Source organism: Juglans microcarpa x Juglans regia, chromosome 4S, assembly GCF_004785595.1.
Source record: "Juglans microcarpa x Juglans regia isolate MS1-56 chromosome 4S, Jm3101_v1.0, whole genome shotgun sequence".
Lineage (NCBI taxonomy): Eukaryota > Viridiplantae > Streptophyta > Magnoliopsida > Fagales > Juglandaceae > Juglans > Juglans microcarpa x Juglans regia.
This window is the reverse complement of record NC_054601.1, coordinates 23,934,092-23,956,915: the sequence shown is the minus strand read 5'-3', so window position 1 is coordinate 23,956,915 and position 22,824 is coordinate 23,934,092. Positions and strand designations below refer to the sequence as shown.

General features: G+C 33.5%; 2 protein-coding genes across 3 annotated transcripts; one reads left to right on the top strand and one right to left on the bottom strand.

Annotated features, from left to right (window-relative positions):
* Positions 1-1,365: 1,365 nt before the first annotated feature.
* Positions 1,366-7,254, bottom strand: LOC121261885 (probable receptor-like protein kinase At2g42960). 2 transcript variants are annotated; one of them, XM_041164293.1, is made up of 8 exons: positions 6,772-7,254; positions 5,565-6,251; positions 5,357-5,461; positions 5,033-5,155; positions 4,793-4,963; positions 4,525-4,654; positions 2,915-3,127; positions 1,366-1,664 (listed from the first exon to the last, which is right to left on the bottom strand). In XM_041164293.1, exons 2-8 carry the CDS (start codon positions 6,230-6,232, stop codon positions 1,539-1,541), a joined length of 1,536 nt encoding a protein of 511 aa, XP_041020227.1. In that variant the 5' UTR covers positions 6,233-6,251; positions 6,772-7,254; the 3' UTR covers positions 1,366-1,538. The 2 variants fall into 2 exon arrangements, with proteins under 2 accessions (XP_041020227.1, XP_041020226.1); XM_041164292.1 differs by having other exon boundaries at positions 5,565-6,248; positions 6,772-7,253.
* Positions 7,255-15,950: 8,696 nt separating this feature from the next.
* On the top strand, positions 15,951-17,965 carry LOC121261886. Its single transcript, XM_041164294.1, has 2 exons — positions 15,951-17,362; positions 17,788-17,965. Exon 1 carries the CDS (start codon positions 16,509-16,511, stop codon positions 17,274-17,276), a length of 768 nt encoding a protein of 255 aa, XP_041020228.1. The 5' UTR covers positions 15,951-16,508; the 3' UTR covers positions 17,277-17,362; positions 17,788-17,965.
* Positions 17,966-22,824: the final 4,859 nt, after the last annotated feature.

The following is a 22,824-nucleotide window of genomic DNA, read 5'->3' as shown; positions in this document are numbered from 1 at the left end:
CAATTCTCACTTAGAGACTGCTAATAAAATTTCTCTTTATAAAATATTACTTAGTTGATAACATTTGTAGCCCAATTGTCTACTTTTAATTGAATAATACTAGTCTTTCTGCTGGGGCTCTCGTTGAGATTTTATTCTATTTTATTTCATGAAGAAGGAAATATTTTTTTAATGATGTTGTATTTTTTTTTTAAATATTTAAAAGTATTAACAAATATGTAAAGAAAGAGTGAAATATATATATATATATATATATATATATATATATATATATAAGATATACTAGCGGGAGCTCCCAACAGTAGCTCTAGTATTCTTAATTAAAAAAATCTATTCATCATCTCAACTCCTAACCTCCCATGATGGGCATTAGATGATAGGTTTACAAGTAAAATATATTAAATAATTTTCAATTACCTAATACCATATCATAGGATGATAAAATGATGAAAATTAAGATGATGAATAACATTACTGTTGTGAGTATACAAATGTCGTGCAATCACTTTAAAAAAAGTGAATAAATATAGAATCCACGTGAAAACAAAATTAATTTTTTAATAATAGACTCCACTCTTTTTCAAAACGACTATACGGTACTTAAACACTCTACGACTGCATGTAGCATTACTCAAAAAGTCAATAAGGGTTTTTCATTGTTGCTAATAAAAAAAAAATTACAAATAAAGTTGAATAAGAACCTCGTTATTATATATGCCAAGACAAAAACTCGTATCATAACACGACTAGGGCATGCATACATACTTATGGGATGGACCTTCACACTATACCTTTATTCTAGTGAAGAACACAGGAAGATTTCCTCGATTAATCCACAGGGGCTTTGAAGGTTCCTAAAAAGATGAACAGAGAGCAATGGAAATTGCTTCAGGATCCAAGACAAGGAAAACAAGTTTAGCTTTACAGGTTTAAGATCTCCATGCCGACATTCACGCACCACTTGGGGTCTTCGGCATATGACATTTAGACATTGGGGATGCGAGACATGTGAAGCCGAAAACAAGTAGTGTAAAGAGTACTCGTTGAATGGAGAAGGGTCATGTGTCAATTTTATGCAAAAGTTTAGGCCACATGGATCAGGCTTTCTTCTCATGGCAGCGGCAGCCGCCTTGACACAATGACAAAGTCTTTCTTTTTGTTGGGGTACCTAAAACAGTGTACTTCTCTATGCACAAAAGGAAGAGCATACTCGTCAAACAAGTTAGGGAATCTATCAATTCTGTACACGACCCCATTGTATTTGGGTTCTTCACACCACTTTCTTACACATACCATAATCTCTCCATCTACAAGAAACCAGCCTAGAATTTTTCTTTTTCTTTTTTTTTTTTTTAAAAAAAAAAAAAAAAAGTAGAGATAAAAATGAAGAATGAAAGATCATCTTGCTCATCCACAACTCCGACCCCTCCCCCATGCTCAGATAGGCAACCCCAAGAATTCAATGAGTTGGAAAAATTGTGAGTGTTACCCTCACTTTATATGATCCCTTTGATCCTCAAAACGAATCGCTTGTTTGGTTAGGTACGCTGGTAGCCCTTGCTATTTGATCTTGAGTCGGGGTTATCACTCCGATCAGTATCAGAAAAATCCTTCTGAGATTCGATCTCCATGCTGCCTGCCTGAGTTCTTCGGTGCCTTCGATCCTGAAAAGTCGAGATAAAAAGAGATTCATTTCAAAATCAGTCAGGGACCATCAAGGAAAATTAGGAGCTAAAATTATATAGAACAGCAGGGAACAAAACGTGAGATGATAGAGAAGTGGATGAGTGGGGGGGGGGGGGGGGGGGGTGTGGATCCAGGCCAATTGGAATGAAAGGAAAAATGACTTTTTTATAGAATGTATGGGAACACAACTATTCTCAGATTACTTTACTACTATTAACTGTCAATTTAGGAATTAAATTATATTTCAAAGGCATAAAGTTGATATGAATATGTGCAGCCATGTCGTCTGATCCCAGATGGATAACATTGAAAAATTAAAAGAACCAGAAGAGTTGAGGTGGGCCCCCACTCACTATTCATCATGGCAGGATTCCCCCTTTTGCAATGGGGGACACCCCCCCCCCCCCCCCCCCCCCCCCCCCCCCCCCCCCCCCCCCCCCCCCCCCCCCCCCCCCCCCCCCCCCCCCCCCCCCCCCCCCCCCAAAAAAAAAAAAAACACTGCCCCAAACCAATTCGCACTGGAGGGTGAAGATCCCCACCTACTTCAGCTCATGCAATGGGGGATCTTCACCCACAAATGGCACCAATGGAGGAGAGATCCCCATCCATACACAGTAGCCCCTCAAACGTGATCGGTGGGAGTAGATCCCCCTCAGGAAGCGTGCCTCCAACCCCCCTATTTTTATTTGGTTACAAGTTTTTCTAGTGCAGAAGCATCATCAGACTACATATTTACGTCAGCCATTTCCATCACCTATTTAACAGAACTACCTTACTGTTATTTAGCACAGCTTGATATTCAACAGAATATCTAATATTTGATTCTAGCACAGCTAATATTTGAAAGAATGACTTCGATCCATCATGGAAAGGGAGAACAAATAAATGGAAGGGAAAAAATAAAGGCTCACTACGATACACAGGTAGTATCAATCCCAACAGCATGGAAAAGAGCAACTCATTAGAATATAGAGATTACGCTAATTAGAAGATAATGGATCAGATCAGCCATTCCACCCTGGTCATGCATAAAGAAAGTGATAATGAAGTAGCTGGAACAAGTGGATTTCACCAAAGGACTTCCACAGCAATCAAATCTAATAACTCTAGGATTACAAATTTTTTTTTGAGTAAACAACTTTATACTAATGAAATAGGCCTTGCCCATACACAGGATAGAAACTGCTGTCAAGTGAGTCGGGCGATAGAAAAGAAATTAGAAACTAACCTCTCTTGGGATGGGATATTCTTCGGATTCAAGCATACGAACAACCTGGCTCATCTTGGGTCGTTTTTCAGACTCTGGATCAACACACCTCAAAGCAGTCAAAAGAGCACGTTTCAGGGCTCTGGTTGATGGCCTTGGTTCCATGTTTGGGTCTACCACCTCTTCTGATCGCCTGCTTCCAACCATCATTTTCAGCCAATCGACCAGATTTACCTGAAAGTATTCCAATTCATGCCAAGTGAAACAAAGTCTCTTGGATCAAATAAAGTTTCAATTAAGATGAATGTTCTAAAACCAGCAGTAGACTTTATGGAAGGACAGTAAGGACTGTTAACTCATCGTAGTTCAAGTGACCCTATGACACTTGGAACATATTGATCCATGGTTGAACCAACAAATCCCATTTCAGGGTTCATGTCACAAGCTCATTTCTTTTCAAAATACCAAAATAACACGAAAATTTGAAGGTTTAGTAGAGGTTTGGACCTCGACATCTTGAGTAGAAGATTTTACATGCCAAAAACTGCACAAAAGGACGTATCCTCAGTGTCATGAACTCAATCCTACATCAGTGTTATAAAAGAAAACAAGGAAAATCTGATAAATATTTATTTTAAAAGGCCAAAGGAGCACTGAGCAAAATTCTGTCCTCATATTAGCATGTATGTACACCTTATAAATGTCTTGAAGTTACAACCAATGATTACAACAATGCTAAGAACATCCAAAGATTCTTTGCTATGGTTGGTTGAAATGAGAAGAACAATCAAGTTTATGACAAAACATGTGGCAGGCTTGACAAATAAGAGGCCTAGGTCCTGCAGAAGAGTTTTAGATGTCACAAATTGGAAAAGTAACTACAAAGAAACAGGCCCAAGAGATTTTAAGAGCATAAATGTGATGAAGGCGGAAAAGGGAAGGCATTAAGGTGACTGCCAACTACAATTTCTAATCCGAATGCCATTGCGAGCTTAAAAGGCTCTTGGGTATATAAATTACCATTTTAAGTTTGTTATTATTATTTGAATGGATTTTATCGATAAACAAAAAATTAAAAAAAAAAAAACTGTTATTTGAATGGGTTTTAAGATTTTTTTTTTTACTCTCTAGTTAAAGAAAGGCATTGCTTTCAGCATTTGAAAACAACTACAAGCAGTCATTCTGCAGATTGGGTCATCTTACCCAACATATCAACAATGACCCAAATAAACCATAATTTTTCATATTTACCCACCAAGAACCAGCAAGAACAACAAAACATGGGAACCAAAATGCAACCCGGAGTCAAAACCAACAAAAAGTAGTCAGATTAAAATAGGCCTTAAACAAGATGCATTCCAGATTTTTTTTTGATAAGTAATAGATAAATTTTATAAATAAGAATGGAATAGGCATACCCTGTGTACACATGAAGTATACAAAAGAAGCATTCCAGATATATCTAATGAGAGTTCAAAATGAACCCATTTTTTATCAGTATTCACCATTCCACAACTAGTACAGTAAATATAACTTGCATCAAGAGTTCTATGGCTTCTTGATAACAAGAAGTCATTGTCATTCACGCAATTAAAAGTCATACTCCTAGAGCTTAATAACTAATTCCATACCTCATGGGTGGGACGACCGTAATCCACAGGATCTCTTCCGGTAATTGCTTCTAAAAGCAGAACCCCAAAGCTATAAACATCACTCTTCTCATTCAAAAGGCCAGTATTTGCATATTCAGGAGCAACATAACTGTAATCGTGTGGGACAAAAGGTAGAGGGGATGGAGTACAAATATGAGAATGATCAATTTAGCCCAAACAGATTAACTATATTGAGACAAACCAAAAGGGAAAATGAAATTGTATATGCACTAGAAGAACTACTCACCCAAAAGTTCCCATAACTCGAGTAGTGACATGACTCTTTCCAGCACCAAGCAACTTGGCTAGACCAAAATCAGATACCTTTGCATTGAAGTCATCATCAATCAGTATGTTGCTTGACTTAATATCTCGATGCACCACTTTTGGCTCAATGGCTTCATGCAAGTAGGCAAGACTATAACAAGCAAAATCACATTAAATGAGAACTAGAATGCCAGAAAAGGATGCAAGTGAATTGACTTACGCTTTAGCCGTGCCAAGAAGAACCTTCGTGCGTGCCTCCCAAGTAAGATATCCATGCTGACGCATAGCTCCATGAAGCCACTGCTCTAAGTTTCCATTGTTGACATACTCATAAACTAACATTCTGAAAGTTTAAATCAGTGAAGAGGAAATTAAATTCCCTATGCAGCTACCTTGCAAATATTCAACCTACAAAATATTATTTTTCTTTCCCTTAATATCTTGTAATCTAGCACTTAAAACTCATATTTTTCTTGGAAATTGATTTCTACGAGTGATCTAAATCTTTAGCTGGATTAAAACATAGTGTAGCAGAAAGCACTACCTGTGAGTCCCTTCAATGCAGTATCCCAGAAGACGGACCAAATTCTTATGGCGCACATGACCAATAGCTTCAACTTCCACTCTAAATTCTTTCTCCGCTTGACCCCTGGAGTGAAGAAGTTTAGGAGTTCAACTTTAGCCAAAGTGACATGAACAAGAAAAAGAATTCACAATAAGTTCAGGAAATCAGTAATAATATCTAAACTCACAGGTTATTTAGAATCTTTTTAACTGCCACTGGAGTGCCATTTATCAACTGTCCTTGGTAAACGACTCCATAACCACCCTCACCCAGAACATTTTCCTTAGAAAACCGGTTTGTAGCAAGCTCAAGATCCCTTAATGTAAACCAGTGACCCCAACCCAGGTGAGAGAATTCAGGCAGGCCAGATAGAGGGGAGGGAGCAGTTATAGGATAGGAAGAGGAAGGCTTATACACAGTAACCTTGCCAGAACTACCTTCTTCTCCAGATTGTGACCCGCCACCATCTTTCTCCAAATGATGAAACGAACCTGACTGACTGCTATTGTCTCCATTCTTCACCTTCCCCATACCCAGATGGACCATAACCTTATCTGAATCTTTATCACTGGATTTGTCATGAATGGTGAGAAGAATTCCATCACGGGGAACAAATTCATTTGTTGAAACTTGTTCCACTCGGACTTCCTTGATTTCCTTTGAAACAGTCGGAATTTGGCTAAGAGGAATCTTGTCCCCAGTTCTCCTTGATTTCTTCCGTGATGTTATACACAAGGACAGCACCAAAAGGATAACTATGATAAAGAACCCGACTGCAATCCCAATTACTTCCCAGACCTTAAGACCAAAAATGGCAGTTTTCTTCGACAATTCTGCATTAAGATCCGAGGCCATCTTTTCGGATATCCAGCTGCTACATTGTTAAACAAAGATACATGAAAAATGAAAATCCATCAATGTAAAAAGATTTGAAAATTTTCACCTTTTATTTACTTATTTAAAATCTTCGAGTACTTTTCTGTACACTGGCAACCATCAAGAGGGTGATAAATGCCAGTAATGTTCATTAGCAGGCGCTTTAGACATCTTCATTATTCACACAAAACTAGCAACAAACAGATAGGAACATGCTATATAACAATTTAAGCCAAAGAAGAAAGAGGATGAAGCAAATACATCAAAATAAGAACCTGGAAAAAGACATTTCAATGAACAAAATTTAGATCACAGAGCACATCGGGAACAGAAGATGTACCAGAGTTTATACAAATTATGAGATCACACAATTTTTTCACCAACATAAAAACAGAAACTTTTCAAGCTACACATCTCAAATAGAAAAAATAAAATGAGCTTAAAAAAATAAATAACATTAAGAGAATGAGAAGCAGAACAAAGTGTTTTATGCTTCTCAAAACATTTCAACCTCTTACCTTCGTATGATGAGATTCCCAAAGGCAACGCTCAAAGTCCAGATCTTAGAAACCCTTTCACCATTCCTTGTTCCCAGAGAAAAAAAACCGAAACCCACAATCTCAGATCTCTGGCCTAAGAAAATCCAAGAAATATTAATCAAGTTGACCCCATGTAGTAAACCCAGATCAACCCAATTCTCAGAAAAACCAGTTTTATAGCCCAAATGAGTTATTTTCTATCTGGTTTTCCTGTGTGGAGTAAAATGTGACTGCGAATCTAAGCTGGGAAGGAGCTTTCTTACACCAGCCCTGAGGGTTGCTAAAAACCCAAACCCAAGAATGAGAAGGAATGCCTTCTGCAGCTTGTTGTAGAGAGTATAGGGACATGGAATTCTTAGTGGTGGGGGATAATAAGAAGGGATGGAGTTGTCAGTGGTAGGTGATGGTTTAGATGCTTTCCATACAGTAAAGCATGGAATTCTGTAAGTTCTTATTGGGATTTTCTGATTTGTTACGAACATGACTGATTATCAGTAATTCAATTGACTCTTTATTTTTCTAGTAATTTAATTGACTTATTTTATTTTTCTTCCTTTTTTATTTTCTGGGTGGTTTGTGGTCTTTATTAACATTTTGTCACCTCTGTCATTGGTTTTTTAAGTTTCTTATTTATTTTCTTACTCTATTTCTAAATTATAAAATGTACTTGAGCACTAGTTCGTCGTTTTTTTTTCCTTTTCGTTTCTGTTTTTAGGTGTAATGCACTCTGGTTTAACAATTTCTTGCATTGTTGTTGTTCTGTTGCTTATTATATTCTTATAAATTTATTTTCTTATAAATTGTTGGGTATGGATGCAACTTTTCTAATGCATTGTTTGCTTACTACTTTCTATTTTTTGTTTGGGAAAAGTGTACTCCCGTGAAAAATAAGAAAAGTTGTACCGCTTTTGTAATGTTGCTTACCTGCATGGATGAGCAGTTGTTATTTAGAGACAGTATGTAGACTAATTTTTCTATATAAATATTAAATTAAGATTAGTGTTATATATAAATTTTAAATAGATAAATTTTTTTCAAATATTTTGTATTTTATTATTTTGTAAAGTATTCAAATATAATTTTACGCACAATATTATATATATCAAATAAAATATATATTATATTATTTTTTTAATTATATCATATTATATCAATAGTTGACACGTTAATACGTATTACAATATGAGTAAAAATTATAAATATAAATAATATTTTCCATCCAAATTAAGACAAACAATTTTATATTTATGGTTTTTTTTTCTTAACAGACTCAAGACTCAAGTGGTCAATGTCATCTCTTCCCTTTGCTTTTACTGTTGAACCATCAACCATGGGGGATTGAATGAGAATTATAAATGCCATAAAAGTAGATGAAGCAAACTGGCAGCAAGATGGGCAATAATGAGGATGTGTTAAGGCCTGTTTTATTTTCAATATTCAATTTGCATAACATTTGTACAAGAAATTCTCAAACTAACTCTTTTATCATGTTAGTGAAACTGTTTTATCTCATATTATAATCTCATCATTATAATTTTTTTAAATCTTAAAATAATAATAATATTTTATTTAATTTTTAACTTTTATTTAAAATCATCTCATCTAATTTTACTATTCAAATCACACTTTAATATTAATAATTTAATTATTTTTACATTCTCTATCTTTATTTGTCTTTTTCAATTTGGGACAACATATTTATTGGCTACAGCTGGTTATATAGTGGCATATGCACTGTAGCCTTGGTCCATAGGTCATAAGAATTTTTTTTGTCCAATTTAAGGATTTTAGGTTACGTTTGGATGCTGAACTGAGTTTAGTTGAATTATGATGATAAAATATTATTAGAATATTATTTTTTAATATTATTATTATTTTAGAATTTGAAAAATTTGAATTGTTTATTATATTTTGTGTTAAAATTTAAAAAAAATTATAATAATAAATTGATATGAGTTTAAATTCCAAACAAAACCTATCGGAGAGAAAAAGTGATAACAAATACGTAATTAAGAATTGTATTATTCATCTTAAATTTTATCATCAGTCACACCAATTACATCATCTAATATAATTAAATATAACAAAATGTAAAATAAAAAATAAATATTTTTCCAAAAATCAAAATGGTCACAGGGTTACACTGATGCACGTTTGAAGTGGGTCAAGTGGTCCAAGCCATTTTTATCATCAGCCTAGATGCTCGAGATCATCTCCTCTTCAATACAGCCACAGGCTACCTTACAAAAAAAAAAAAAAAAAAGAAATTGCAAAAATTTCCTTCATTATTATTATTTATTTATTTATTTTTGAGTAGTGTTAGTAGGTATAAGTTTTATACAAATCCTTTGTAAAAACGTAGATTTTATTAATAAAGAATAATTTTTTTTATATATTTTTTTAAAGTTGAGTCTACTTTTTTATAAAAATTTATATAAGATTTATCTATTTAAAAATTATACAAATCATTTCTCTTTTTTTAACTACTAAAAATATCCAACTATTCCCCTACTTGTGATGTGAGGATAGTGTTCGATCAAACTAATCTCGCGAAAGTCAAAGCAAAACAAAAGAAAAAAGAAAGCAAGTAATAATATCAAATCATTTCTTGCTCTACTTGCCCATAATGGCCTTACTTTAATCTCTTCCCACCACAACTGTCCTTCACAGATCAAGTTCATGGAATCATGTTCTTGTAGGGTCTTCCCAAAAGTATATATATTTATGTATGCATGTATGTTTGTATATATGGATAATGTCATTGCTGGCATCTGGGTGTCCAAGATAGAGCTGTCAACTTCTTGACAGCCAATCTTAATTTTACACAAAAGTTGGATTAGGACCGTTGGTTTTAATTGGTTTCATGGTCCAATATAATATAACTAATTGATTAATTAGTTTGTGTAGTTGCTGTTTTTAATTACACTGGATTAGAATGTTGAGCTGAAGTTAGCTAAGTTGAGTTATTTATAAATAATAATGAGTTGAGTAGTAGATGACGTTATATGTGGTTTATCTAAATTGAATTTAAAGTGTGTTTAGATATTAAGATGTGTTTAGTACATTTTATGAAAAATTAAAAAAGATTATGAGTCTCACTTATAAAAATATTTTAAATTAAAAAATGTTATAGGTCTCACGTGTAAGAAGACTTTGAGTTGGGATGAGTTTAGTAATTTAAGAGTTGGATGTTTGGATGTTAGATTCAACTTAAATTAGACTGAATTCAGTTGAGTTTGAGAACCAAATGTAGCCTTAGTACAATGAGCCAAATTAATTAGAAAAAAAAATCCAGGTTTAATAGATCAATTTCTTTATCAATAATACTACATATAATTTTAGAGTGTTTAAATCTTATGTATTTTATTTTAAAAAAATGAGATTCATCATTAAATTTTTTTTTCATATGAATCTCAAATTTATTTATATTTTACAAAAAAAAAATATGCAAAATTTACGCACTTTGCAAATAATTATCATTTCTCTTTCTTTTATCTATCAAGAATTATTTTGAAATTGTATAAAATGGTTCAGCCTATGTGCCTAACATGCATATGGGCCCCAAAGTTCAAGTAATTAATTGTTTTTTTTATGACCTTGCGTGTTAGCCTGAAATTGTATGTGCATCAAAAGCCTAAAAAAAAAAATTATTTTTGGTGATTTTCTACGTGCAGTCTCCAATTTCTAAATAGAAATTGTTCAGCCAAGTTTATATAATTATATTTAAAAAAAATTAAAATTATAATAATATCTTTTTTATAATAATTTATTCTCTTTTATTCTCATTTATTAATGGAACTGCACACGTAATTTTTTACTCAAGACTGTAAATAAAATTTCTCTTTTTTATAATTTAGAATGAAAACTACATCTTCAATAATGCAATAAAACTTGTTGGAGACTAACTAGGTAATGAGAGACCCCTTAAAAAGCGGACAATAATGGGTAATAAAAATATATATATATATATATATATAAATTCCAAATGTTTATTAATAGAGAAATAATAGTTACAGTCGTGGGTGTGTAAATACTATACAATCACTTTAAAAAATAAATAAATAAATTTAAGATCTACATCAAAAAAAATTAATTTTTAATAATAAATTTTATTTTATTTTAAATAATTATACAATATTTATGTATTTTATGATTATATTTAATATTAGCAAAAATGTATATGTCATTTTGGTTGGACATAGTGCTCGCCTGCCCCGAATAAAAGGACATATAGAGATGGTTAAAAAAATATTAATATTATTATTATTATTTTAGGTGTGACCTAATCCTGTGGCAGTGTGTACCTTCTGGTTGATGGGAAATGGATCTCCCTTTATCTGTAACACATGTTTGCATGTATTGGTAGAAGAGTACTGTCTCTCTCTTTAATTCTCCCCCATGTTTCTTTCATAGTCCTCGGAAGTTCGGAACTAACCAGCTGCCAACCTCTTTTAATGGTTTTAACTTTTCAAGTACTTCTAAGTGCCACAACCTCTGTTACAGCTCAATCCACAATTTCTATTAGGCTCGGTTTTGATATATAAAATTATTTTATTTCATCTTATTATTATAATTTTTTTAAACTTTTATATAAAATATAATAAATAATTTAACTTTTTCAAATCATAAAATAAAAATTATATTAAAAAATTATATTCTAACAATATTTTATTCAATTTTTAACAAAATATATCATCTCATCTCATCTCATTTGAACTACTTAACCAAACGAGACCTAAGTTGCAATTTAGATAGTGAGATAAAATAAGATGATTTTTTATGAAAATTGAAAATTAAATAAAATATTATTATTATTTTAAAATTTGAAAAAGATAAATTATTTATTATATTTTATATAAAAATTTAAGAAATTATAATAATGAGATGAGATGAATCACTTGTACTATATATATATTTTTGCATGTTCTATGTGCTTCGTGTGATCTTAGAAGGAAGAAATTGTGTAATTTATTGAATTTATAAATTAACGTGACGTGATTTGATTTGATACATTAAATTATAATTTTTTGTTTTTATAAAATATATATAACACATCAAATATTTAAATTACGGCAGTTTATAAATAATTTTTTTATAAAATTTCTACGTAATCTTCTAAAACATTGAAAAGCAGTAGCCAAAAAGGTATAGCCAAACGGTGACTCCACCCAAAAGCCATTGAAAATTTGATGCACCGGCGTAAAATCATATCTCGTGAACATGTGTACACAACAAACAACGAAGAAAAATACTTTTTCTTTATGAAATTTGGTGGATCGATCCAAGCCCGTGAAGCCGAAGGCATGCACAGACTTTTTCCTTGCTTAAAGCAACGTAACTACCCAACAATTTCAACCTGTGCATGCATGCATGCATGCAGATGGCAACCTAGCTAATAATGCATGTCCTATATACATAAAATCAACCAACTAAATATGATATATGAGAAATTGTGCTCGATCTTCATTTTAGATTTTATATATCATCCTCAATCATACTATTTATAATGTGGTTCATTTTAAATCATTGTCTATTAATTGAGTGATTGACATATGAAATTCCGTTAACAAGTGTATTAATTAAGATAATAAGTTCATTTACGATGAAAAATAGTATTTTTGAATAACCATATAATATAATTCCAAAACTTCTCGTACTAAGTTTCATAAAGTTGCAAAGCTTGCGTGACAGAAAAGTTCAAATATCTTTTAAATACAAGTCTACCCAAAAACAATATCTTTTACATAGAATTGTTCATTATGATCACAATTAGCTTATCCATGCCACCTACTTCTTTGAATACCCTCTTTATAGGGGTGGGCAAAAAATCTGCTCATTTCAACTCCATCCGAAATTTGACAAGATTTTGACTCTGACAGAGTTGGAGTTTTCAGAAATCAGAGTCGGAGTCCAGAGTTCATGTCGAGTTTGAACTTTGACATTTAGACTTAATATATTTAATATTGTAACATAAATAACAGGTAGTTAAGTGGCCTTATGGTGCAACGCCGTGCTTTGCCAATTAACCAACTTGCGTTCAAGCCTTCCTTGTACGAGATGGTGTATTTTGCAAAAAAAAAAAAAAAATTTAGAAACCCTCAAAAGTCCAAAATGACGTCGTTTCCACCTCATATATATTTATCTCTTCAACGCCAAAACCCTATGTCATTTCTCTCCTCCTCCTTTGTTTTCTTAGAATTGAAAGTCTCTCTTTTTTCACTTGTCGTTGTTTCCATCGTTTCCCTCTTCCTCCTTCGTTTTTTCAGAATTTCTCTTTTATCTCTTGTCTTCTCACTTGACAACTTTCTTTCGTCCATATTTTCTCTCTGCACTTGTCTTTCTTTGTTGCAATCCAAAACCTTAGGATGCGAAAATTCTCTGCGAATTTGTTTGTTAAAATTTATGTTATTTGTTATAAAAAAAAAATTTGGAAAAAATCCACGTTTTCTTATAAATGTTTGTTTTTTGTTGTTTGGTGTTTTGTTATAATTTTTGTTGTTGTTCTGTTCTGTTATAAAAAAAATTAAAACATATTTGTTATTTATTGTTTTGTTATAATTTTTGTGAAATGTTCTTTGTTAGGATTTTCTTCTGTTTTGTGTTTTTTTTTTTTTTTGGTTCTTTCATTCAACTCCGATCAAAGCTTCAACCGAATCTGCTCTGATTTGGAGTCAGAGTCGGAGCCCAACTTGGTCTCCGACTTTGGTCAAAGTCAGAGGTTAGAGTTGGGCTTTCCAACTCCGTCGGAGTTAGAGCCCAGCCCTACCTCTTTATGCCAAGGCTTGTTTTTTTTTTCATATTCTTTGCGAAGCGGATATATATTTTATATGTTTATCATGTAAAGGTGATGATTTTCCAATAAAATTAGTGGTCTATAATTCATAATTGTTGTTTGGCCAACAAGTCCTACTAAAAAAGCCAAGGAAAGAAAAAGACAATTAAGAAGGAAAGCGATGATCAGTTAAAGGGTCATATAAAATTAGAAATGGTGCACAAAAATAAATTAAATGAAGGACAATAACTAGAATGAAATTTATAAGTAGGTTGGCTAGTCACGTAGTCCACAACCATGAAAAAGAAACCCTAACAAATACAATTTGAAAGGTATTTGTCGATTATTATATATGATTAGACTATGGGTTCAATTAATCACAACCCAAAATTGGCGAATAAGTAACTTTCAAATGAATCTATTTAAAACTTGATATATCAACATGCGTGATTGGAGGTGACAAAATCTATGAAGAATAGCAGCGATCGTCTTATATATTACCTGTGTACATATGTCAGTTTCTCGGCTAGCTTGTTCCTCCATTAACTATATATATATATAATATCGTGATTGGAGGTGACAAGCTGATCTATGAAGAATAGCGGCGATCGTCTTATATATTACCTGTGTACATATGTCAGTTTCTCTGCTTGTTCCTCCATTAAATATATATATATATATATGTATATATACACATATATTAACATGTCAACTTCGGTGTGGATGTTTATGTGCCGCTAACAAAAGGCATTAGTGGTTAACATATCATTATCTAAGATCTCATGAGATCATGTATTGGGTAGGAGTTTCTATCTAATTCATGCCCCATTCATGAAATACGTTAATAATATCTTAATATAACATCTTAAAAAAAGGGTGATCAAAAGACAGATTCATATCTTAATTAATTGATTCTGTTGGTACTGAAAAATCAGTTGACCATTTTATGTATGCATAAGAAATTAATATTCCTAATCATTTTTAAAGTTTAGAAAATATGCTGTTTCGATTGGGAAATGAATAGCGAGAAGAATCTGTAGAATTTATGGTGTCATTTGTGAAAAAGGAGGGGTCATGTTATTTGTTGATTTGATTGGGGTGTAGGATTTGTCAATATTTGTGAAAAAAGGAAGGATGTTATTTGTTAATTGGGGTGTAGGGTTGTTTCTATAGATGAATTTAAAAGGAGAAAATATATTTGCAACTGCCGCGTAATCGTTTTGAAAAAAATAAATAAAATATGAGATCCACATGAAAAAAATTAATTTTTTAATAGTGAATCTCACTATTTTTCAAAACGATTACGTGACTTTTACGTATTTTACAGTTGTATGTAAAATTACTCATTTAAAAGTGCTCATATTCGAATGACAAGATGCCAAGATAGACGTTAATATTGTACAATGGATCTAATATTTATAATTTATTTTTGCATTCACATTTATAATGATGATAATCATTAAGGTTATCCTTATTGTTATATTATTTTTAAGAAAACGATTTGTGCAGATCTAAGGTGTACAAATTTCGTGCAAATCCTTTAAAAAAATATGATATACCTAAAAAACTCACTTATATCTCGCATTGCTATTTCTAACAAGATCATGATAATCAAAAGAAATCTTTGAAAGCTCCAATAATTCTCAAACTATAAACTCTAACTTAATTTGAATCATCTAAAGCCGGTCTAGTCCTTGTTATCAATAGTTAATTCAGGGTCTAATTAAGTCACATGTTTAAAGTCTCAATTCGGTGAAAGAGTTTTAACATCCCTAAATGCATTAATAATTACAAGCTCTAAATTTAGAGTTTTCGAAACTAACCAAAGATCTCGACAAATTTGAAACCCAACTGGGTTATTTAGGTTGTGTTTGGGTAGTGAGGTGAGACCACTCAATTACTATTCAATATTTTATCATTACTTGTCACTTACTTTTAACTACTTTTTATTGTTATTCACTATTATTCAATATTTTATTATTACTTTTTCAATATTATTCATAGATCATCTTAAATTACATCACTACCCAAACGTAGCCTTAATTAGTGGCCTTCAAATCAAGCCTTTTATAATCTCATACTATAAGCTTCATATATATATAATAAGGAAGATATATACAATATGAGTATATATATATATATATATATATATATATATATATATACACTACAACAAATATGGACTTTTCTCACGAGTTCTTTTTTCAAGATGTGCAATCGTGGCAAATAGTATGTTGATGACTCAAAAACTGATCATGGAAAAAAAAGACAAGCCTTTTACCATAAGATCACATTATCAAGTAAAACTTTGTGTGAAAACAACTTTTTGTGTCGGAATAAATGCTACGTAGCAATATCCCCTCATGTGATTAAGTACTCATGGGAACCCACAGGGAATTTGTGCTCTTCGTGATTTAATCACAAGAGAAGGGACCGACCTGTTGTTCCTGTAGGAGACGACGCTTTCGGCGCGAGGTATGGAAGCTTGTAAATTTAAATTGGGTTTTACGAATTGTTTCTCTGTTGATCTAGTTGGTTGTAGCGGTGGTTTGAGCTTGGTGTGGAATTCTGATTTGGATATTGAGCTTAAATCTTTTTCGAGATATCATATTGATGTCCATGTTAAAGTTGAAGATCTACGGGTGTGGCGTTTTACGGGTATGTATGGCAATCCGGAGGCTTCCAATAGAGTCTCTACTTGGAATCTCATTAGAACCCTTAATTCTATTGAACAAATTCCTTGGCTCTTAGGGAGAGATTTTAATGAAGTTCTGCATTTGCATGAAAAGGGGGTTGACAACCATGATCTGCCACTCAGATTGGGGCTTTTCGGGAGGTGTTAACTGATTGTAATTTGTGAGATTTGGGATTTAGATGGCTAAAATTTACCTGGTGGAATGGCAGGGAAGGCGCTGATAATATTTCGAAGCGTCTTGATAGGTATATGGAGAATTCTCCTTTCTGTTGTTTATTTCCGCACGCGGTGGTTTTACATGGAACTGTGGCATATTCAGATCATTTGCCTGTTATATTCGATTCTTTATACAGTAGGCCTCGGCCACATGTTAAGCAACACTTTCGTTTTGAAGCCATGTGGGTGAGTGAGGAGAGGTGCGAACAAATTATTGACCAAGTTTGGAGTCACAAGGGTACTAGTCTTGGGATGGAGGAGGTTCTTCACCTTCTTAAGGGTTGTGGGGAAGAGTTGGCTAGCTGGAATAAAGTCTCTTTTGGTCAGGTTCGAAGGAAATTAAATGAAGCCCGTAATGAGCTTGTGAGGTTGCAGATTATTAATTCTTGTCATCCAGATCCTGGTGGGATTAGTCGGGATAGAAACGAAGTTCAGCTGTGGCTTGAAAGAGAAGAGATTATGTGGCGTCAACGATCTTGTGTGCAATGGTTAAAAGAAGGGGATCAAAACACCCGCTATTTTCACTCTAAGGCATCATTCAGGAAGAGAAGGAATGTTATTAGGAGTTTTAAGGATGATGGTGGATTATGGTATGAGGATGGACAACGAGATAACCTAATTGTTGATTATTTCAAAAATTTATTTACTACTTCAGCACCACGGGATCAGGAGGCTGTTTTGAGTCTTGTTGATAGAAAAGTAACGGCTGAAATGAATGTTGAGCTCACAAAGCCATTTGTAGTAGCGGAAGTAAAAGCAACTTTGGATCAAATGCACCCCCACCAAAGCGTTGGGGCCTGAAGGCATGTCTGCTTTGTTTTTTCAATCCTATTGGCACATTGTAGGCGATTCTATCACAACTGCTGTTTTGGACTCGCTTCATACTGGTAAGTTGCCTTCTAAAATCAACCATACTTTTATTAGCTTGATCCCGAAGAAGAAAACATGTGAGCTTATTTCCGATTATCAACCTATAAGCCTGTGTAACGTGATTTACAAGCTGGTTTCAAATGTCATTGTGAATAGGATGAAAAGTATTTTACCTGTTATTATCTCTAAATCTCAGTGTGCATTTGTGGGGGGAGGGGGGGGGCGATTGATTAGTGACAATGTGTTGATTGCTTATGAACTAGTGAATTTTTTGAGGAATAAAAGGATGGGGAAGAAAGGGTATATGTCTATTAAGTTAGACATGAGCAAAGCATATGATAGAGTTGAATGTGGTTTCCTTGAAAAATTATGCTTAAATTGGGTTTTGAAACCAGTTTTGTTAACCTTATCATAGAATGTGTTAAAACTGTTACTTTTTCAGTTTTAATTAATGGGAGTGCTCAGGGATCCATTGTGCCTACAAGGGGGATTAGACAAGGGGATCCACTCTCCCCTTACATTTTCCTCTTCTGCGCTGAAGGGTTAATAGCATTATTGCGAGAAGCTGAATTAAAGAGGCAGCTGGTTGGTGTTAAAGTATGTCGGGGGGCACCAATGGTTACTCATCTTCTCTTTGTTGATGATATTATTCTTTTTTGTCGAGTTGATGCTGCTACAACCAGTTTTATTCAGGGCCTTTTGGATGAATATTAAATGGCTTTCGGGCAAATGATAAACAAGAGTAAAACAACTATGATTTTTTCCAAGAATGTGGATGCTGTTCAACAACGTGAGCTGCTGTAGTTATGGGGTGTGCACACTTTCCAGCAATATGATAGATATCTTGGATTGCCTAATTTTGTAGGTAGATCCAAAGTCCAAGCTTTTGCAGGCATTAAGACTCGGGTGTGGAATAATCTGCAGAGTTGGAAAGGGAAACTTCTTTCTCAAGGGAGTAGGGAAATCCTTATAAAAGCAGTGGCTTTATCCATACCCACCTATTCTATGAGTTGTTTTAAACTACCATTGACGTTGTGCCGGGAGCTTGAGATGGTAATGGCAAGGTTTTGGTGGGGTCAAAGGAGTGATGAACGGAAAATACATTGGTTGAGTTGAAAGAAGTTGTGTGTTTCAAAATTTAGAGGTGGGATGGGTTTCAAGGATCTACACATTTTTAATATGTCTCTTTTGGCAAAGCAAGGTTGGCTGTTGCTACAAAATGAGAATTCTCTATTACATAGAATTTTTAAGGCTAAATACTACCCAAATTTTTCTTTTTTCCAAGCCTCTTTAGGCCCCAACCCTTCCTATGCGTGGATGGGTATTTGGAAGGTTGCAGATGGCGGGTTGGTAGTGGGGAAGCAGTGAAGATTTGAAAGGTTCTTTGGTTACCTGGTCCTAAAATTTTGCATCCTGAGTTAGATAGCAGACATGGGTCTTATGTTGATGAAGAGCAAACAGTTAACAGTCTCATTGATAATACTTGTAGATCTTGGAATGCACAGGCGGTTAGAGCTCTCTTTAATCCAAACACAGCTGAGGAGATTTTCAAAGTCCGTTTGGGTTCAACTTTGGTTTTGGACAGATGGATATGGGATAAGGAAGTGGGTGGGAAGTTTTCTGTCAAGAGTGTGTATAAGCTTATCCAAAATCTGTTGGCTAGTTGTAGGGGTGAATCATCTCTGCAGATGCAAGATAGAAGTTTATGGAGGAAGATATGGCATGTGAAAGTTTTAAGGAAGATTAAAAATTTCGCATGGAAGGCCTGCCAGGATATATTACCAACCCTTTCTAATCTCAGGCGAAAAAAAGGTTGATGTGGAGTCTGTTTGTGGTTTTTGCCATGATCATGAGGAAGATATTAATCGTGCTTTACTCACTTGTTCTACCATTTCTAACTTGTGGCAACATTTTTTTCCATTGTTACAACAGTTTTCACAATCTTTGAGCTTTATTGATATGGTGAGAAGGGTTGACAGGCAAGGTAATGAAGTTGCCTTAACTGAGTTTTTTATTTTGTGCTGGAGTTTATGGTACAGGAGAACTCTTTGGCAGATGGAGGCAAAATTGATACATCCAGTCCATGCAGCTGACAAGCTTTATCCCTGTGCAAAATCTTTAATGAGGTGCGAATTTCAACAGCCCGAGAAATGTGCACGATTTCTAAATGGCAAGCCCCAACATATGGTTTCTCAAGCTGAATGTAGATGGTGCAATGTTTGCTGATCTGAAGAGAGCCGGAGTTAGGATTGTTCTAAGAGATATGCGTCGAGAAATTGTGATGGCAGCTAGTAAAAATGAAGAGGATGTTGATAGGGCAGCAACTATAGAGTCCATTGTTGTGTTGAGAGGCCTACAATTATGCCTTCCACTTGGTATTCCTAAATTAATCATTGAATGTGATTGTCTGACTGTGGTACAGGAATTGCAATCAACGGAGGAATCGTGGGCTGGTGCTGGTAATTTGATTAATGATGCTAAGTTGCTAATGGGGCGTTTTCAGGAGGTTCGTGTCCAACATGTTAGTCGCATTGGGAATGGAGTTGCTCATTCTTTAACTAGATATGCTTGGAACATTGTTGATATTAATGTTTGGTGGGAGCAGATCCCTTCTTTTATTAGTCATGCACTTTAGTTTGATATCAATTGATGTAATGTTGCTATTTCAATGAAATTTCTTTTCATAAAAAAATAAAAATAAAAATAGTGCCTGTACTACATATTAACGCAACCAAAACACTCACAATGAATCATGGGCTAACCAGAAGATTTTGACTTACAATTCTTGAACAAACAAATTTCAGATATTCTCTTATGTGCAAGTGAATAATATAGTAAAAGACAAAATACAATATTTTTTAACCATTATTTTCATCATCTCAATAATGGGTCATATATATTTCAAGTGACTTTTTATTTAAATTAATTAATTTATAAGCCATTTAATATGTATTATATCAGTTGGGATGATTAGAAATGACAAAATATAATATAAAGAATAATATATATTAATTAGTACAACAAGAACTTTCCATGAAATATATCGCCTCACGCAAAATATCTCCCCGTATTTATGCACCCATGTATTATCATATGTTTCATTTAAAAACCTAAGATTGTCTAGATTTTCTAAGATAATTTATTAAGTAGATTTCGTGAAATCTTCAAATTCATGAGTTTAGGTTTATGAGCACATCATCATATATCGATTAATTCATGGGAATGGATTTATGATCACATCATCATTTTATCATCACTATGAAATCTAAACTTGAATATTAAAATGATAAATATCTGGATTAAATTAATAATCAGTGTTGATTTAATATAATTTCAAATGAGAAGTGCTACATAAAAAAAAAATACATATTATATTAAGTTTATAAATTTATTTTTATAAGATTACTTTGTATACGAAATCTTTTTCATTACACACAACATATATTGTGGATGGATTGAATTTAAACTCGAGCCATGGGTCTATATCTACCGTATCTTTTTGAGTTTTAGGCTGTATTTGGATGTTGAGTTTAATTGAGTTCTTTATGAATAGTAATGAGTTGAGTTGGTTGAGTGAGTTTTGTGAAACACACTTAAGATAAGTTTATGTGTATTTGGATGTTAAGATGAATTTAGATATATTTATGAGAAGTTGTAAAATAAATGGATCCCACCATTAAATTTTACTATTCATCTGACATGGTCTGAACAACTGCCGGCGCCAAAACCTGCAAAAAACAATAAAATTTCCTAACAAGCTGCACTTTCAGCCAAACCAGCCTAGTAGAAAAAGTGATAAACAATTGAGTTGGGGCCCACGAGAGATGAAAAAGTTGTACATAATGGAGAGAAGGTAAACTGATAGAGATGAAAAAGTATAACTGGAAATTAATATTTTTCAATTGTGAGCCCTACAGATGAGTTTAGTTTTGGACTCTATTCAACTTATGTAAAAACCTATGTTTGGATATTTAACTCAGTCTAAAAATGAAGTGCATTGGACTGAGTTGTGCATCCAAACGGGATTGTAAGTATATATATTGAAACACTACTTATTATACATTATAGTTATAAAAAAAAAATTAGAAAATATCAAGACATGATTACTATTCTAAGATCATTTTAGTATTGTATTGGATGTGTTAACAAACAAACCTGTAAATATTTTTTTTTTCAACTTTTCGTTGGGGTGTTCAACAAGCTAGGCTGACAAGAATTTGTTAAAAGCAAAGTTTCAATAGGTTTTTTTTTTTAATCATCTTCTTTATGACACACCCACATGAAGATTGACACATCTATGCGGCAACAAAAATGGAGGTTGACTTGGGAACAAGACCAATATATTATTACATTACACGTACGTGTCAATTAGCCAATAGGACCCATCAGTGAGGTGTGTGTAAGTGTGTATTATCCGCCAAGCAAAGTAGGTTGAAAGAATAACTCCATTTCCATGCTATTGCATTTGCTTCGCCATTTAGGAGCGCACATTTGCATTTGGACCCCTATAAAACACTCCTTTTGCCTTTTTACACTCTAAAAATTTCCATATATCTCTTTTTTTGCAAGGTTTTTCGAATATTTTTTTCAGATTAGCCTGTTAAAATTTGAGATCTCTAGTACTCCACAGATTATCAGACCAAATTATGGGTTTTTAATACAATTTATGTGCAAATAAGATTTCGAACTTTTGATCTACACCATGCAAAAACTCTTATCAAGGACCCAATTGCAAATTACTCTCCCTTGAGGATGAGTGTGGCTTTTTTTATACCTAGCAAATTAATAATGTCTTGCTAGCTTGTTAGCAAGGTTATGTCACATTAACCTTTATGTGTACAAAGTGGGATCCAATGAAATGATTTCAATATCTTTGTATTTGTTCTGTCATTATCTACCAAATGATGTCTACTTGCAATGATCATTTTTTGAAAGGAAAAAAAAAAAAAAAAAAAAAGTTAGTTGTGTTTGGTCTAAAATCAACTCGATAAGGAATTATTTCAATATTAATCTACTTTCAACGTGTAAATACTAATGATTTGATTGGACAACATACTTTTGGACTTCACACGTATTTTTCCTGTTGTTTAGAAAGTAAAGCCACTTGAGTAATAACATCATTTTTTTTTTAGCATCAGCAAATTGCATTCTTACTATAACAAGTATATATAGAATAAGATAATAATACATAAGTAAGCCTTGCATTTACTTAGCAGCATCTAGAATAACACGATTATAAATAAAACCAGGACATTGATGCTACTATTAAATAGTATCATCCACATTATGACCATATCTTGCAAGTAGATGAGCAGCTTCATTCCCTTGTCTACCCACATGAGCCACCTCAACCGCTTCAAAACAACTCAAAATACTTTTGATCTCTGTAATCACAGCTAGGGGTGATAAAAGGTCCAATCGGACCGAACGGACCGACTATTTCGGTCCGGACAACCGAACCGAACCGAGACTTAGACTG

What these genes read in the sequence shown, in the direction of transcription:
- LOC121261885 (XM_041164293.1), bottom strand. Translation starts at nt 6,232, where the DNA reads ATGGCCTCGGATCTTAATGCAGAATTGTCGAAGAAAACTGCCATTTTT. An exon ending in CTTCTTGGCACGGCTAAAGC is followed by an intron (nt 4,964 to 5,032) that starts GTAAGTCAATTC and finishes TGCTTGTTATAG; the next exon opens with TCTTGCCTACTTGCATGAAG. An exon ending in AATATCCCATCCCAAGAGAG is followed by an intron (nt 1,665 to 2,914) that starts GTTAGTTTCTAA and finishes TCGACTTTTCAG; the next exon opens with GATCGAAGGCACCGAAGAAC.
- LOC121261886 (XM_041164294.1), top strand. Translation starts at nt 16,509, where the DNA reads ATGGAGAATTCTCCTTTCTGTTGTTTATTTCCGCACGCGGTGGTTTTA.